Source organism: Pezoporus flaviventris, unplaced genomic scaffold (genome assembly GCF_033815535.1).
Source record: "Pezoporus flaviventris isolate CSIRO_AGI_PZ_B2104156 unplaced genomic scaffold, CSIRO_AGI_Pfla_v1 ptg000078l, whole genome shotgun sequence".
Taxonomy (NCBI): Eukaryota; Metazoa; Chordata; class Aves; order Psittaciformes; family Psittacidae; genus Pezoporus; species Pezoporus flaviventris.
This window is the reverse complement of record NW_026892626.1, coordinates 3,427,026-3,442,650: the sequence shown is the minus strand read 5'-3', so window position 1 is coordinate 3,442,650 and position 15,625 is coordinate 3,427,026. Positions and strand designations below refer to the sequence as shown.

The 15,625-nt window shown below is 37.1% G+C and overlaps 1 protein-coding gene across 7 annotated transcripts in view; it reads right to left on the bottom strand.

The window, feature by feature from the left end:
* The window catches only part of MRTFB (myocardin related transcription factor B), an 80,155-nt gene that overhangs the window by 13,495 nt on the left and 51,035 nt on the right, over nucleotides 1-15,625 (bottom strand). For 5 of the 7 annotated variants that reach the window (XM_061473225.1, XM_061473224.1, XM_061473230.1 and 2 more), the window contains 6 exons: nucleotides 14,811-14,972; nucleotides 14,079-14,263; nucleotides 7,373-7,513; nucleotides 5,657-5,904; nucleotides 3,969-4,122; nucleotides 892-1,917 (listed from right to left, as the gene is read on the bottom strand). In XM_061473225.1, coding sequence (XP_061329209.1) covers nucleotides 892-1,917; nucleotides 3,969-4,122; nucleotides 5,657-5,904; nucleotides 7,373-7,513; nucleotides 14,079-14,263; nucleotides 14,811-14,972 — 1,916 coding nt within the window. The remainder of the gene's footprint in view (nucleotides 1-891; nucleotides 1,918-3,968; nucleotides 4,123-5,656; nucleotides 5,905-7,372; nucleotides 7,514-14,078; nucleotides 14,264-14,810; nucleotides 14,973-15,625) is intronic. The other 2 variants (XM_061473227.1, XM_061473229.1) reach the window with 1 other exon arrangement.

Sequence of the window (15,625 nt, the reverse complement as noted above, 5' to 3'; positions counted from 1 at the left end):
TACCAGAAGCTGCTGCTTATGGTTGTTAAGAGAATGCTAGCAGGATTTCAGAACAATTTAGACAACGATCCGTCTGGCTGCATACCTACCAGGAACCACCTCTTGCACTGTGGACTGTGCAAGAATCAGAATTTTACAGTCCTCATAAATGTTGCTAAGTGCAGCTGTGCACACACAGCACCAAAGCCTCAGCCCACAACAGGCCACAGCAGCCAAGTACAAGCTGGGGCTGAAAGAATACTTTGCTGGCACAATAACCATGTGGGTGGCAGGAGATTTCATCTATTCCCAATAATAGCACTGGGTATCTACCTTTGACCAACATGTTAAACTGTTTCAGTTTGGTACAGTTACTCTTAAACCTCTTCATTTATAACCTATCTTGGTTTATGCTGTATTTAGTCACTGTGATACTATAATCAGTCTAGAAATAATATTTGTGTAACTGTGTTTTTACAGTTCCAGTAGGGTCCTACAACCTACCATTCACGTTTTTAACTACGAGCCATCAGCACACAAGAGGTTCAAACACCCATTTTGCAAACAGGGATATTCAAATTAAAGACCTGGGTTTATAGCTATTACAATTTGGGGTTAACAACCTGGTAGCATATGCTGATATAAATTAACACCAACTGTGCATGAAGACAGTGCATGGAAAGGCAGCTACTTTTCAGGAAAGTATCTGGGAACAAAAGTTGCAAAGAAAGCAAGCACCAGAAGTTAGAAAGAGATTGGCTCTTAAGTCTTTCTGCCCTTTTACCTAAAGCAGAAAAAAGGCTAAGCCTGCTTTTTAAGTTAATCTTATAAGCAGCACATTTACCTAATTATAGTAAGTTATGCAAATAGTGCCATGCAGTTTCCATGATGGAAAAATAAAAACACCTTTACCTGCAACTTTATATTTCCAACTGGTAGCTGCACTGCCGTGGTAGAATTCGGTCCCTGGATAGAGAGAGGAAGGAGCAGCTGTGCAGTTCCTTGGGTAGTTAATAAAGCTTGAGGCTGGGCAACAACTGCAGTTTGTGGCTGCCGCTGTGGATTAACATAAAATTGAGAAATGGCATTCTGAGGTTCAGCTTTGGCCACAGGTATCTCCTGCTTGATAACAACTGCCTTTTTGGCAACTGGATTCTGGCTACTAGTATATACTGATTGTCCTAAAGAGTGACTAGCTACAGGTACAGATTGACTGGTACTAGAGCAATCAGTAAGGGCATTTTCATCTTTGACAGCAGTACTGAGCTGCTTCTGTTCCAAAGCAGCTGAGTTACCAGAAGTCTGAGACTGTTGCTGTTGTCCCCGTTTTTCAACCTCAAGTTGCATTTTCAGGACTTCCACAAGTTTTTGCTCTTGTTCCAGTTTCCTTTTGAGCTCTTCAATCTGCTTTTCTTTTTCTTGAAGCTTTCGGTCCTTTTCTGCTACATCAAACTCCATGGTTGAGATGTTTCCACTACTTCGATTCTGGTTGTCATCAGTTGTATTTGCTCTTAGCGGTGAAGTACTTAAGAACTGTGATGGTGACATCATGGTCATCATTTCTGTGAAAGTATCTGCCATACTAGTGTCATCTGTGCTTAGACTAGATTGTTCTGAAGGAGAGGGAGATACAGGCAAAGGAGAGCTAATGTTTTCTGCATTCACTGCTTTGCAGCCAGGTCCAGTAGATGTTTTTTCTGGAGGAAAGCTGGATACCGTGTTAGCCGCTGGTTTATTTAGTGTTGCAACAGGAAATGACACAGACACTTCCCCAGTGTTACCTGTGGCCCCAGTAGAGGTGGCTGCTGTAACAGAGCTACTAGTAGCAACCCCATTGTTATTAAGATCTTGATAGGTTTTCAGACGCTCAATAAGATCTGTTTTTGTTCCTGACACTGGTAATCCCCTCAATTTCAACTCCATTTTAAGCTCAGCTACCTGAAATAAAGCACAACAGGAAAAAAGTAGAACTTACTTATATACATTCTACCTTATTCCATCTTAATAATTATTTTCAGCATATTCACTAGTTATTACACTTCTGGGTTCTGGCACCGTGCATGATCTCTGAGCACATTTCCATGAACTCCTACTTCATTTCACTGTTTAAGTTGCTAAAACCTTAGTAGTGTTAAGTTGTTGTACGATGAATAACAGCAAATCATGCAGATTTTTCATAAGTATTCAAAAAGGGAAAGTGAATATACAGGTCTAATTCTGGGCTAAAAGCTTCTGAAGCAAACCTGTAGAGGGTGGCAGCAGTGCAGATCAGAACACTGAACACCAGCATGCTGAACCCCTTGTTACACCATCAAGACACATAGATCTGAGAAATCTTATCAGGTCAACAGACCCATCAAGCACAAAAGGCTTCCCTCACTAATTACCAACTGAACAATTGAAGCTATGTGTCATCTGGGTTTCTTCTACAAACAGAAAAAGTGTAAGCAATCCAAATCTAACTTCTGGAATAAAAATGTTCTCAGTTTTCCAGTAAGCTTTCAGACAAAGTGAAGTGCAAATGTGTTGAGCGTAAATTAATTCTGTGATTCAGTCACAATGAATGGCTTCCATTTATGATACGCATACACCACATCTAACTGTAGAGTGTTTGGGCTACATGTATGTTAGAACTACCTCTAAAAGAGTAAAAGGTAGTGACCTCAAATATTTCAGTACTTTGCCAGTCTAGAACTTTATAGGTCCTCATGATTTGGAAATGATGAAAAGTCACATCAATCCTTTAGCATCTCTGAGAACCACATCAACTCCGTGTTAAATAACTGTCTCCCTAACAGTGATTATCAGCTGTTTCTCAGTCCTGTCTCCTCTACCCTTGTTCAAGAGTGCTTTCTAATCCTTCTGGGTTTCGGCAATGCATTTCAGCATTAATCAGAGCTGATTTAGTGTTAAAACCACCACTAGCAGGTCTGCTGATATTATTGCTACTACATTTGCAGGAATACCAAAAAGTAAACAGCTTTAATCACTGGAAAGCACAAATTCAGATATTAAATATCTTAAACAGTTATTAGTTAATAATTTAAAGTTTGAAAAGGTTATTTCAAATGCTGTTTTGAATTGAATTTTATAGACTGGCTATAGCCAGTCTATAAAATATATATATATATTTATATAAATATATATATATTTATATATACATATATATATTATAGACTGGCAAACGACTGGCTTTAGCTGATGACAGTACATTCTTGTCTTGAAAATCTGATCTTCTGAAACCCTTTCTTTTATCCTGTCAAGTCTAAAAAATATTCCCATCCCTCAGAAACCCAAAGCCTTGTAAAGAGAGACATGAAGCAACTGCCCACTAGATGTCCCTGCTCCTCTGTTCAGGTCTGGCACATTCCTGTGGTTGCTATTGGAAGGATCTGAATCTAAACCCCCACAAGCTTCTTCAGACTCAATTTCATTAGGTACTTCACTGTGTTAATTCCTGTTGATGTATTTTGAAGGAAGAAAATCCTATACAATCCCGTCATATTACAGTTTAAAGAGAGTTTACACGGTTATAACTTTAAGAAGCTTTTACGAAATTTAGTGTTAATTTTCAGATGATGTATTGAACTCTCGTAAAAAGATCCCTTATTTCCTATTTTCTTTTACAGAGAAAATAGTGTTCCAGTGTTTAATCTGCCTGGGCTAGAACCTCACATGAAGGGTACCTCATGGTTTACCCAAGGTATCAAATTATGTAGCCATGCAATCTGTCCGAATTCTTCCTCTTCTAATTCTATGGGAAAGAAATGTCATTTCCAGAGCATATGCATGTGAGGAGGCTCACTCAAACAAATACTTAAATCCAGAAGAGTTGTGTTTGAAAACTCTGACAACCTTATTGTAAATAATTAAGAGAAAAGTACAGTCTTCATTGGTAAATAATATCCAGGCTTACTCTTGACAGTAACAGTTTGCAAGTTATGACCTATGGTAACACACAGGAACAGACAAATCCCTTTTATTTTTACCTTCAAGTCATCCAAGCTTGAAGGCAGAGGTCCTGGTTTCCGGCTAGGAATATTAGTGTTCTGTCTTGGGGAGCTGGCAGCTGAGGTGGGTGTGCTGCTGTTCAAATTAGTCAGTGGCGTGTTCCCGTTGTTACTCTGCTTGTCATTCAGTGGCCTTCAAGCGATAAAAAAAGGGGGACAGTAATGTCAACACTAAATGTATTATGCTTTCAGTCAAGAAGCTGTGATTCTCAATCTAGTGTCTCATCAAGTTAAGGAACAAATTGTTTTTTTTTCAAACAAATACATGTTTAACATAAGACATTAAGTATTTTTAGTAAAACAGCACAGAGGAGAAAACATAACAGGAGCGTAGAATGTTGGTATTTAATTTTCTCTTCGGTGAAGCGTACTAATTTAATTTTCATGGTTTTTATTATTGTCATGGTATCCCCGAGGGACACTATGGACTGTAGAATCAGTTCATACAAATCACTCATTAACTAGAGCAACCAGTTAAGGTTTTTTTTTGACATCAATAAGAAACCCACAATATTGAACTATGTATCAAACCAACATACATGCCCCCATGCTCATACACAATAAAGACCAATGTGAAGGCAGTTTAGCCTGAAGATCATGCATTTTTATCAGCTGTACTCATAAGAAGTATCTCATATGAGGATCTCAAAATAATCATAAAAAACTTAAAAATGCCATAATTGACACTAGCAACCATAAGTCAGATCTTTTATTTCGTTTAACTGATTTATGAAGAAATGTTTCTGAAATGTCAGTAAGTGGAACAGAAGAAGCGTGGGTAAGCAGGCAGAAACATCTCTAGTCCAAATGTTAGGATACATGGTAATTATAAATATAACCACAGATGGTATCTTTAACTTTTCTAGCCTCACTTGCTGAGGAAAAATAACTTGGTGAAAACTCATATTAAAAAAAAAAAACAGCAAACCCCAACAGTTGAAAGTGATTTGAATTTAGGGTTGTGTGACTGTGGCATATTACACTATAAGCATTTCCAGGAAAAGACTGATCTTAGATGGTGAGAATGAAACCCTGCAGACAGTAGTCATTCTGCCAAATTTATTTTTCTGACTGCTTCTACCTCTAAATCAGAAAGTATATTTCTCACTGTTGGTCTCACTATCAGATCAACACTGATAAGGAACTCTTGTAAGCATCAGCAATGAAACTATATCCAGTAGCTTCACTGATGAAGCATTTTATCCAATTTACAATGACTGTTTCTTCTTCTTTGTAAAACTGTAAAAATGTGCTCTGTGAAACCGATGTAAAAGGACAATAAAACCACAACAGTAGTATGTGTCTTTTTAAAAGCCATTGTCTGTAAGCTGCTCTTCTGCTCCGCCTATGTCATATTTGAGTGAAAATGATGTCAAAACTTTCTGGCTTTTGCATAATTGAGTTTCAAATACGCATCTAGGTCAGAAAAAAATGCATCTGACAGGTAAGAGGTTCTGTTTCAATGTCATACAAAAATAATTAGGAGTATTTTAACAAGAGAACCTTGTTAAATGAGGCCGGTAATACCCACAGTGATGCACATTGCCATTTCAGTTTTTTCAGGTTTCAAACATCTCTTAACATTTGCAAAACACGGTTCCTTCTAAAGCACTAGGTCTGTAACTGATGTACGTATCTTTAAAGGACATAAACAACGCTTCACGTACTTCAGCGGTGCAGGTAGAATTGTCTGGTAGTTGTAGTGCTGTTGCTGTTGGCTCAGGATCTGCAGCTGCAAAAACAGTTGCTGCTGTTGTAGCAGACGAGCATAGTTGGAGTCCATCTGTGGCTCATTTTTCTCACCTTTCTGATCAGGTGGAATATACTGATGATACTTCAATTTTTTCACCCTTGGCTTAGGTTCTTTACATTTCTTGCTCCGATGCTTCTCATTTGGGTTCTTTGGGTGGCTTTGCTGTTTATGGATGGAAAAGATTGAAAACACTGTTATAGCCATCTCATTTACAAGCAGCTATGAAAGGTACAAAGATAAACCTTATAGGAGCACACTTACTGCAAAGAGTTGCTGAATACCATTATCCCTGCAAACTTGCCCTAATGCATCACTTACTACCCTTGAACATAACTAACTAAACATACCCCAGCTGGCTTATACTGTGCACAAGGAGGAGTCATTGAATCAGCCTGTGAATGTTTTTTTAATAGATGGCACAAATGAAGCTAAGGGATTCTGCTAGTCACAACCTGCCACTGCAAAGAGGCATTCTTCTGAAACAGGCAAGTTCAAAGCCACTTAGCACTTGGTACAAGGAAAAGCTAGGATCTTAAAGTCTACCTGTAAACATCTGCAGCTCAGAGGTACTTACAAGTCTAGATTAAAAGCATGGACAATCCTAAAAATTACAGCATCACTCTTCGGAAACTTCCAGCAGCATCCCTATTAGCAATACTTGCACATGTGATGAAACTCCCTTCCTTTACAAGCTCTTTGAAATTATTTTGAGTGAAAAGTTGAAGGCTATTACCTAGGCACACAGAAGGTATCAAAGCATAAATCCTGTGTTGATCCATGCACATTTATTACAGCCTGTTTTGGGGGATATTTCACATTTGTCGTTAAGGTCCTGCGTTAAGGAAGCTGGTACAAGTCCTGTGATTTTACTGGATAGAGCCAGATTTATACTAGAAAATAATTCTCAGTTAAATTTACAAGGATGAACTCTAACTTCATGTAGTTAGGCAGAAGTCCACATACAGTTGTTACACAGCTGAAGAACTTTTGCAAAACTGCTGAAATGAAGTACTGTAGACATTTTCTAACACAACTGGATTTGAAGAAGCTTTCCATGCTGCTGGCTAGGTTACTGCAGACGAGAGAACCAAGTATGTTCTTCTGGTACTCAAATACAAGGACACAGTAACTTCTCTCACACAGTGCCTTCTGCTTACACAATAAATGACCCAAGAAAAACAGCAGCAGAAAAGGAGCAATGCTGTTCACCAGTTTGGTTACAGGTAGACTATGAATGTGGTTGCCTTCGTTTCTATTAAGTTATACTCCACACAAAACTAGACTGGAAACAATTAATTTAACCTATAGAAAGCAGAAACTCAACACTGCAAAAATCTTATTTTCCTTCTTGAAAACTTCCATAGCAATATAATGCATAATTCTGCAGAATTACACAGTACAACTGTACTGTCAGAACCTCTTGGAATAATGAGCCAGTCCCTACAACTGTTAATGATGGATCTTAGCATGCAAAGCTTTTAGTCAACAACCCAGCGTGTTCTCCTGAACACTAATAAACGTTGTTAGTTCTAGGCACTATAACATCACTTGTATTTTCATTAGATATAGCATTGGAAAAGGACATAGGTTAAGAACATAGTCCTCAGATGCCATTCTTACGGGTACCTACCTTTACTAACGTTGGCCCAGGCTTTGCTGCAGATACAGTATTTGTGGTCAGGGTTGTTGTAGCAGTAGAACGTGTAACATGCTGTTCAATTGTAGGGGGAGTTTTGAGAAATTCAGGAACTGGAGAGGTTAAAGGTGGATACTAGTATTAAAAAAAATATAAGGAAAAAGAGAAACATTAAAAACATCCACCATCTGAGTCATTGCAAGAATGTGAAAAGGTTAACACAATTTACTGTCATGGCAAATTCACAAAATATTTTTAGGAGGAATGGCAAAACAAGGACTCTTTTGTACATGTCTACAAGTATTCTAAAAAGGCACATTTTGGCACACTTCAAATATAGCAAATAGGATAAACTGGTTTCTTTCCTTGACTGCTTAGTTTAGAATTTTATCTACTGCATGTAAATGCATCTGAAGTCCGTTTTTACAAATAAAATACAGTGCTTTTAGTTTCACCGAGGTAAAACAGTAACTGATTTTAATATCAATTTTTGTAGTATTTCTTACTACATATTTTCCCAGCATTTAATTTTTTCTTAATTATTATTGTTGGGTTTTCTGCAGGTAGAAGAATGACATCCCAAAAGGATTTATAACAACATACAAAAAAAGCAGAATCCTTCTCTCCTTTCAACCTACATGAAAACATTGTCTTTCATTCAAAATCATACAAAAAGAGGTGGAAGGCCCTTCAGAAGTACCTCACCCATTCAAGTCAGGAACATTTTACTTGAACTGCTCCTAACATGTATTTGTCTCACTGGTAGCCCAGAATCAGATTACCTAACTGATGCCAGTTCTTAGCTTCATAACTGCAAAGAACTGACAGCTGTCACTGAAGTACTTCTGCTCCTGACATAAGGATACAAAAGACATCTTCTCTTCAAGGTAGTCATTCAGAATTACAGAAAAAGGTTATGTCAAATAAACTTCTTTTCTTGTAGTTTCACATATCAAGGCTTCTAGAACCAATGAATTACAGATTTTATGAATATAAATAATTTCTGTATTTTTATATGCAACTAAGTACAGAAAAAATAGTTCAAAGAAAATTTTTAAAATGCTGAGCAAAAGGAGAGCTAAGGGTTAAAAATAATGAAAGGAAAATGGCGTGCACTGTTAGCAGAGATACCTCCATTTGTTTTTACGCTGTTTGAAGCACCATTAATATTTGCCCCTAGACACACTCCATGTTTACTGCAGAAGCCTCCTCAAGCTGCAGAGAACATGGCTTCATCCCCTAAGGACGGGGGCCTCCAGTACCTTTGAACGTCTGGAAAGTCAGAATCATGTGTACACAAGGAGAACCTTACCACCCAAACTAGTACTGTCAGAATAGCCTCCTTCATGAGGGTCAAACACCAACACAGGGAAATGAGCTTCTTGTTTCAGAATGATCATGCAGCAGCACAGATGCGTTTTACAGCGACAGCTTCCTATTGTCAGAGAAAGCACAGCTGTGACTGTGCCAGGAGGTACAATTCTCCTGGATTACATTACTGTGCAGGTACAATCCACTAGCCTGAACTTTACTGAGTTTGTTCCCTTGCTGCTAAAAATATCATATGTGCAGTTTCTTTTATAAACTTCTTATAGGCTTAGGACTTTTTTATTATTATTATTTTCCCAGCCCACCAGAAAATTCCCAAGATTTCCTACATAATAACCAAAATTCACTGAGCTTAACTTTGTCCTATCATTTTTTTCTGTGCTGAAATTTTTTTCTGACTTAAAACCTACTTCCCGTCTGTCGTGAATATCCCTCTGATGGGATATGGATGCTGTATATAAACAGATCTCTACCCTTGTTTTTCTAGCTACACAAATTAATTTTTATTCTTTTCTCATAAGAGATTTTTTTCATTCTCTGATCATCCTCTCGTGTTAGTTTTTATTAGTCCGTCCTTAATATAAGTAGCTGGAAATGTATAGGATATTTCATCTGTGGTTTCACTGGATCCTTGAAGTGGCATTAACACTCATACTGGAATCATCTCATCTGGCATACTTGCAGTTTCACAGAAGCATTAATGCCATAGCTCAGTTACCTCACTGCTGACCACTGCCACCCACACTGTATTCCTCCTCAGTTTTCTCTTAAGTCAAGAGTCCCCAGGTTTCAACACTTTGTCATGAGAAGGAGAGGTGGTGTATATTTTTCTATCTAATTTAACTATTCAATTTTATTGGAATTTTGTTTCTCTTCTACAAGCCCAATCAACAAGTTCTTTGCATAATTCCAACACTCTGTGCTGACTATGCCTTCCATCTTTTGCTGCGTGACCCATTCTTATGTCAAGGTTGTTAATGGTAACATGAAACAATAAGGTCCCCAGATCAACTCCTGCAGAGCACTATTAACAGTTTCCTGTTGACCCAGAACTTCCCTGTCTTACCTTTGCTAAACACAATCTTCTCCAGCTTTGCTAGTGTTTAATATCTTAAAGTATTAAATCTAGACAGATGAGATCAGCTGCGTTTCCACTGTTTAAAAAAGCAATTAGATCACCTAGTACCATATTCTTTCTTATAAAAGCCCATCCTTTATATCCTTTATATTCCTATCAATAAATATCCTTTTTCTTCAGAAAAACTCTAAAACCTTGCATTCTAATTAAGTCAGATGGGTACTTCTCCCTAATTCCTTCCTTCCTATGCTCTGCTATTCCTCCATGAGATTGTACCACAAAGGACTTAAATCAGTTCACTAAAAACACACAGTACACATTTTGCAACTTTATGTCCTGGTTCTTGCGTATTTCTGGGATGGCAGTTACCAAGCTGCCAGCCTGGAGGCACTGAACTCTCTGCCTTCAGCTTACAATTAAATTATAATAATTTTCCCTTCTATCTCTGTGTTTCTTTTAGATTTTGCTGCCTCACCAACCATCAGGTGCCAACCAGCATCTATAGAGAGCTTGCCATAACCTATCTAAAGCGTTTAGTGGCTGTGAGCTTTCTGTGGTGCAGCCATCCAGAGGAAAAGCTCCTGATACTGCTTTAATAAATTGCAAGATTTAGTATGCCATGCCTAGTCACTGAAACATTGCACACATGCCTGTCTTGGGGTTGTGTTAGTTTATGGTGGCAGGCTAAAGATATAAATGCCTCTATTTTTATATCCAACTTTCAAAGTGTTTGCTCTGGAAAGCATCCGATATCTACACAGTATCTGTTATTTGCTGGACTTGCATAAGAACTGGCAGGGTACTTTAGAGGGACTTACCCTTTAAGCAAGGGTTCTGGGTGCTGTATTCCAACATACTGCACTCCTATCAAGTTTAAAAGGCTTACTCTAGTTATAGCAGTAGCGTTTAAAAAAGCACTTAGTTTGTCTTTGATTCGAAGTGTCACATACAGTATTACCATAAAGCACAGGACAATCCTAATGATCTCATGATTTTCACTGGATCTTACACTTTCTTTTCTTGAAGTCCCATCTAAAAAGCGTTTTAAACATGTGATGCTTCAGCTTACTGATTAAATTATCTTTTACAACTCATCATTCTGATCCTTCTGGAACCCAAACAAATAACTTGACTTCAAACATACTGTTTAGCAACCCCTTTATAGGCTATGAAAACTCCATAAAGACAGCACTACAAAACTTCTTCAAATTGAATAGTAACTTTCAAAAAAACCCAAAACCAAAACACCCAACACAAATAAAAAGAACCATGCTCCCTCTTTAATTCGTATTGGTTGTAATCACTGTGTTAAACCTTCTCCTCTTGCCATACAGTGAATTACTTTTTCCTTACATTAGTTGTTATCCTAAATGACAAAGGATTAATGGCTACATAAAGCTTCTTACAGACTTCCCAGTGTTACCTGCAAGTGTTAGATGAGGTGATGAACTGTGTATATAATTAACTTGATATATTTTTAAACTGAAATAAACTAAATCAACAGGTTTTAACTTCACTTGATTACTTCATAAAGTAATATAAAGACTGATTCCTTTAAACTGATCTTCTATTTCCAGTCACAGATAATATGATTTCTGGACCTAATTGCAAACAAGCATCTAGCAGGTCACCAAGCTACAGTGAATATATTAAGAAAACAGTCATTATATTCTGTCTCATGAAGCAGAATACTTGAGATATTTTGACAGTAACTGTTTCATGTCTTCAAAATTGTGAACACCACAATTTGATCTCTTTAGAGTGGTGTGGTTAAACTGCCTAATCCTTACCAGATGCAAATACATCAGGTTAAAGCAAGTTTTAGGTCATCAGTCAATGAGAGCTGAAGGTTCTTGAAGTTATGTTACATCCTCCAAAGCCGGGAAACGTGTGGAGGAGGAAGCCTTGAGAAGAACTCTGGCTGCACTCCACTGTTTTCAAAACATTCTTTGTATTTTATGTTGTAATAAAATGTAAAATTTGTCAGAGGAAATTAAAAGAATGAAGGAGCAATTTGCCAGACACATCTCCTGTAGAGACGTGATGTGCCGTTGTTCTTTATTTCCAGAGGAACAAGGTAAGCAGCTGTTTTATTCTGCAGAAGAGCATCTTCACAATTTAGATCTGTTCACAGAAGGGGCTGTAACGTTATGAAATCCATAAGCAAAGGACTGAAGTTCTAGCTGAAGTGCTTTTTCAATCAAATTCAAGTGCTCTGTTATGCTGTTGCTGCAATCACATATCTATCTTATGCTTCCTACTTGAAAAGCTTTTGGCACGTACTGCTTTGAGTATTTTTATTTAACTCTCCATTAGGAACCTAATTCTTTGCTTAGGAATCTAATTTCATGTGGTTTGTTTTCAATTTATGCAACACAAATTACATTCTCTCTGCAGGAAACCAAATTCACATCTTAGTCTGCATTTTAGGGGACAATGAAAGAAAGTGGATGTGCCATACTTCATGTCCAGCATTGGTTTTGAATATGAACCTTACAATACTTTCTCTATCCACTACAGCAATAAGAAAACCAAGGAGAGTAATTGCAGATCCTAAACTAACTCAGCTGTCAAGGATCCATGGTCATTAAGAAAATAACATCTTTGGGGTACAAACAATATTTATCTCCTGTTTAAATGTTTATTTTTACATTACTTTATGCAGTAAGAACTCCATAATCAGTTCTGTCTTATCTTTTGTTTGTGTCCTAATTAATAAATTGCAGCACAGTTCCCTATGTAGAGCTCTGGCTTTGCTACACATCCTCTGAGAGTTCAGATAGAAATAGATGCATTTTCCAAAAGAATGCTTAATAAAAAGAAAGGCATGAAAAAAACCACAACTGAATAGCAAATTTATGCATCTTTTTCTCTTTAGTGCAGTGAAGAAAGTGATGAAGGAACACTCTTGGAAAGTCCTCCTGAGGAAAAAGTCCATTATAGATAAGAGTTGATCAACATTAACCTGAAGAATATTACATGTTTATAGTGGTACCATTTACATACTGGTCAAATTTTAATACACCCTCAAATTCTTTCAAAATAAAGTATTTTAAAGGTATACAGGCTAGAACAACTTGATTTTAGCAGGTACAGGCTGGCATAAAATGAAACAAATCCAAAGGCTGTTGAATTTCATTGAATTAACACTTTCTGCTTAAGAGCTACTGTTCAAATTAATAGAAAACATTTCAGCTTATCAAGCAGAAATGACAACACTAACGAAATTTCTGTCTGCATATACACACATGGTGTATCGATATCAAGCACACAAGGCTGAGAGCAATATTATTAAACTGATGCCATTTGTAGTCACTTAATGTACATATAACTGTGATGAACACCCAAATCTTTTCACTAAATGATTCATTAAATTTAACCATGGATTGTATGTAAAATGCACCAATCTGAAACATAAATTATTGTAATAATACAGCTGCTTCCACTTACGTACAACAGGAAAACGGGCTTACTGAGAGAAACAGCAGTTCAGGATCAAGGGCTTTTTAATAGCACACACAATAGCTCAGCAGACTTGTGTCAATTTGATTCAACAACCAATTCAGCACTGGTGTTAAGGCAAAAATTTTGTCACTCTTCATTTCAGCATTTGAGAAAAGTCAAGTATTTTCATTCAAATGCACTGTTCTTTACATTGTCATGCATTTAAATACTCTACCATAAAGACATTTTATCTGCTATGGCAGACTTAGTTATTTTTCTTTCTTTGTAAGTAACTCGAAAAAATACTAAAAACCTCATAGAAAAATCAACGTAAAAGTTACTTAAATCTCTCAAATAGTAAATTCCTTAGGCAGTATTTTAAAACAATAGGAGAGAACACTTAAATTATGTGGGAAACCTAAATTTTTTATGGACTTCTCTGGAGATATAATGGAACTGACGTCAACTGTTGTCATTTCAGCTAAGTTTCATTCTCAACGAGTTCAAGACCTTGCCCAGAATGAAGAAAGACATTAAGTAATCAGTAACAGCTGGAGTAAACCATGGATGTGACCTTTTAAACAACTTCTGGGAAAGCTGTAGATCTTCTATGGGCCATAATGAATTTCAGTGAATTTATGGCTTTACCACAGCCTATGGGAATTTCATCGCTGCCAACAGCTAAGTCTGGGTTCTAGTGTATACACTCCTAAACAGAAAATAAGAGTCACAGGCACTCCTGTCCAACAGCAAATGAATTAATTCCATGTGAAACTATGCCCCCGTTTCTATAGTCCCAGACCAAAACCCCTCCTGTGAATATTTTGTTTCAACACTTAAAAACTGTACCTGTGTGGATGTAGCAGCATTTGGTGTCACTGGTGATGGTGAGTCACTTGGTTTTGGCTCACCAGGGGAAGCTGCTGAACCCTGGGATTCTTGGCTGGCTGGCTGATCTGGTGATAAAGCATCACTGCTGTCTTCATCAAAGGAATAATCATCCAAAGCTTGAGGATAATTCTCTTGTCCAACTGCTAGAATGTTTACAAAGAAACAAGCAAACAATTATTGTTTTGTTGTTGCATAAAGTAAATTTTGACACTGGTGACAGAATTAGCCAACTGCTGGAAAATGGTCAGTTTTCAGCACAGTCTAAACATATGATACATAAGCATTTATTGTGGTTTTAACATACTGACAGGCATATTAAATCACATTCAAGGGATTGATAAAGCTAAGTGCATAGTGATTCAAAGGTATGTTTAACATCTGTGGCGTGCACACAGGCACCCAGGAGAGATGAAGTAGCGGCCACAGCTGTTTGATTATTTTGTAGTAATTTTTATTAAGAAACAAGTATTTCCAAAAACAGTATTATACTCCAACTATGTCATTAAAACTTAGTTTTGAATAAAAATAGGATAACTTTAATTAAATGATGTTTAGGACTGAGAAACTGAAAGAATAAGTAGTAATAAACCTTGAGTATATTTTCTTCTAGTGAACATTACCCTGAAGAGTTAAATTATTATATTCCACAATTCCAGGCAGATATGGAGAAGCTGTGGGACTCCTACTTGCCTATAATAGCTTCTTTAACACTGGAGTCTACAGGAAGAATATTTTTTTCTACCAGTTCCATAGGGCCAGGCCTCTGAGCAATCTTCTCATTCAGGTCATCTGCCAAGCGAGCTCTCTTCAGTTTCATCTGAGTGGCTTGTAGCGAAGGCTCCGCAAAGGTCTCTAAAAAAGACAGATTCATTTAAATGCTCTGCTCCATCTTTTCTCCAATTTCATGGCAAACAACATTGTCTCATCTTTGCAGTAGCCATTCCACTTCTATCAAAAGCAGGCAAGTAGTATCCTGAAAATTCTCAAATTAATAAGCAAACGTAAGATTCTGTAGCTGTTTTTCATCCTCATGATCATGTTTTTCTATACATATAACCTCTTTTCTAACAGTGGTAGTACTTTTGGTAAACATTTATATAATGTCCAACAGTAAAGCAGGGAATATAAAAGAACAAGCAATTATTATAATCTGAAGACAGCATTTGCTGCTCCAGCGGTTTACCAGTGTGAGCTATGGTAAAGGTTTAATTAATCCACTGATTTTCGTATTGTCTTTTGACAAGCATCTTAAAAAGTTTACCTTTGAAAATAGCTTTTAGCATAAATTTCAGTCTTCATAATTGTATGCCAATGAAAATATGGAGAAAGGCTGTCAATATGGATGCGATATATCAATATAGAGACTCTTATCCGAGCTAGTATCCAATTGCATGTTTTGAAAAGCAATGTCTGTTAATTGATTTGGATCACGGTTATTTGGTAAGATTATGATGAAACACAGTAATACACCTGCATTCATAAAAAGACTGTTGTTTCATATGACC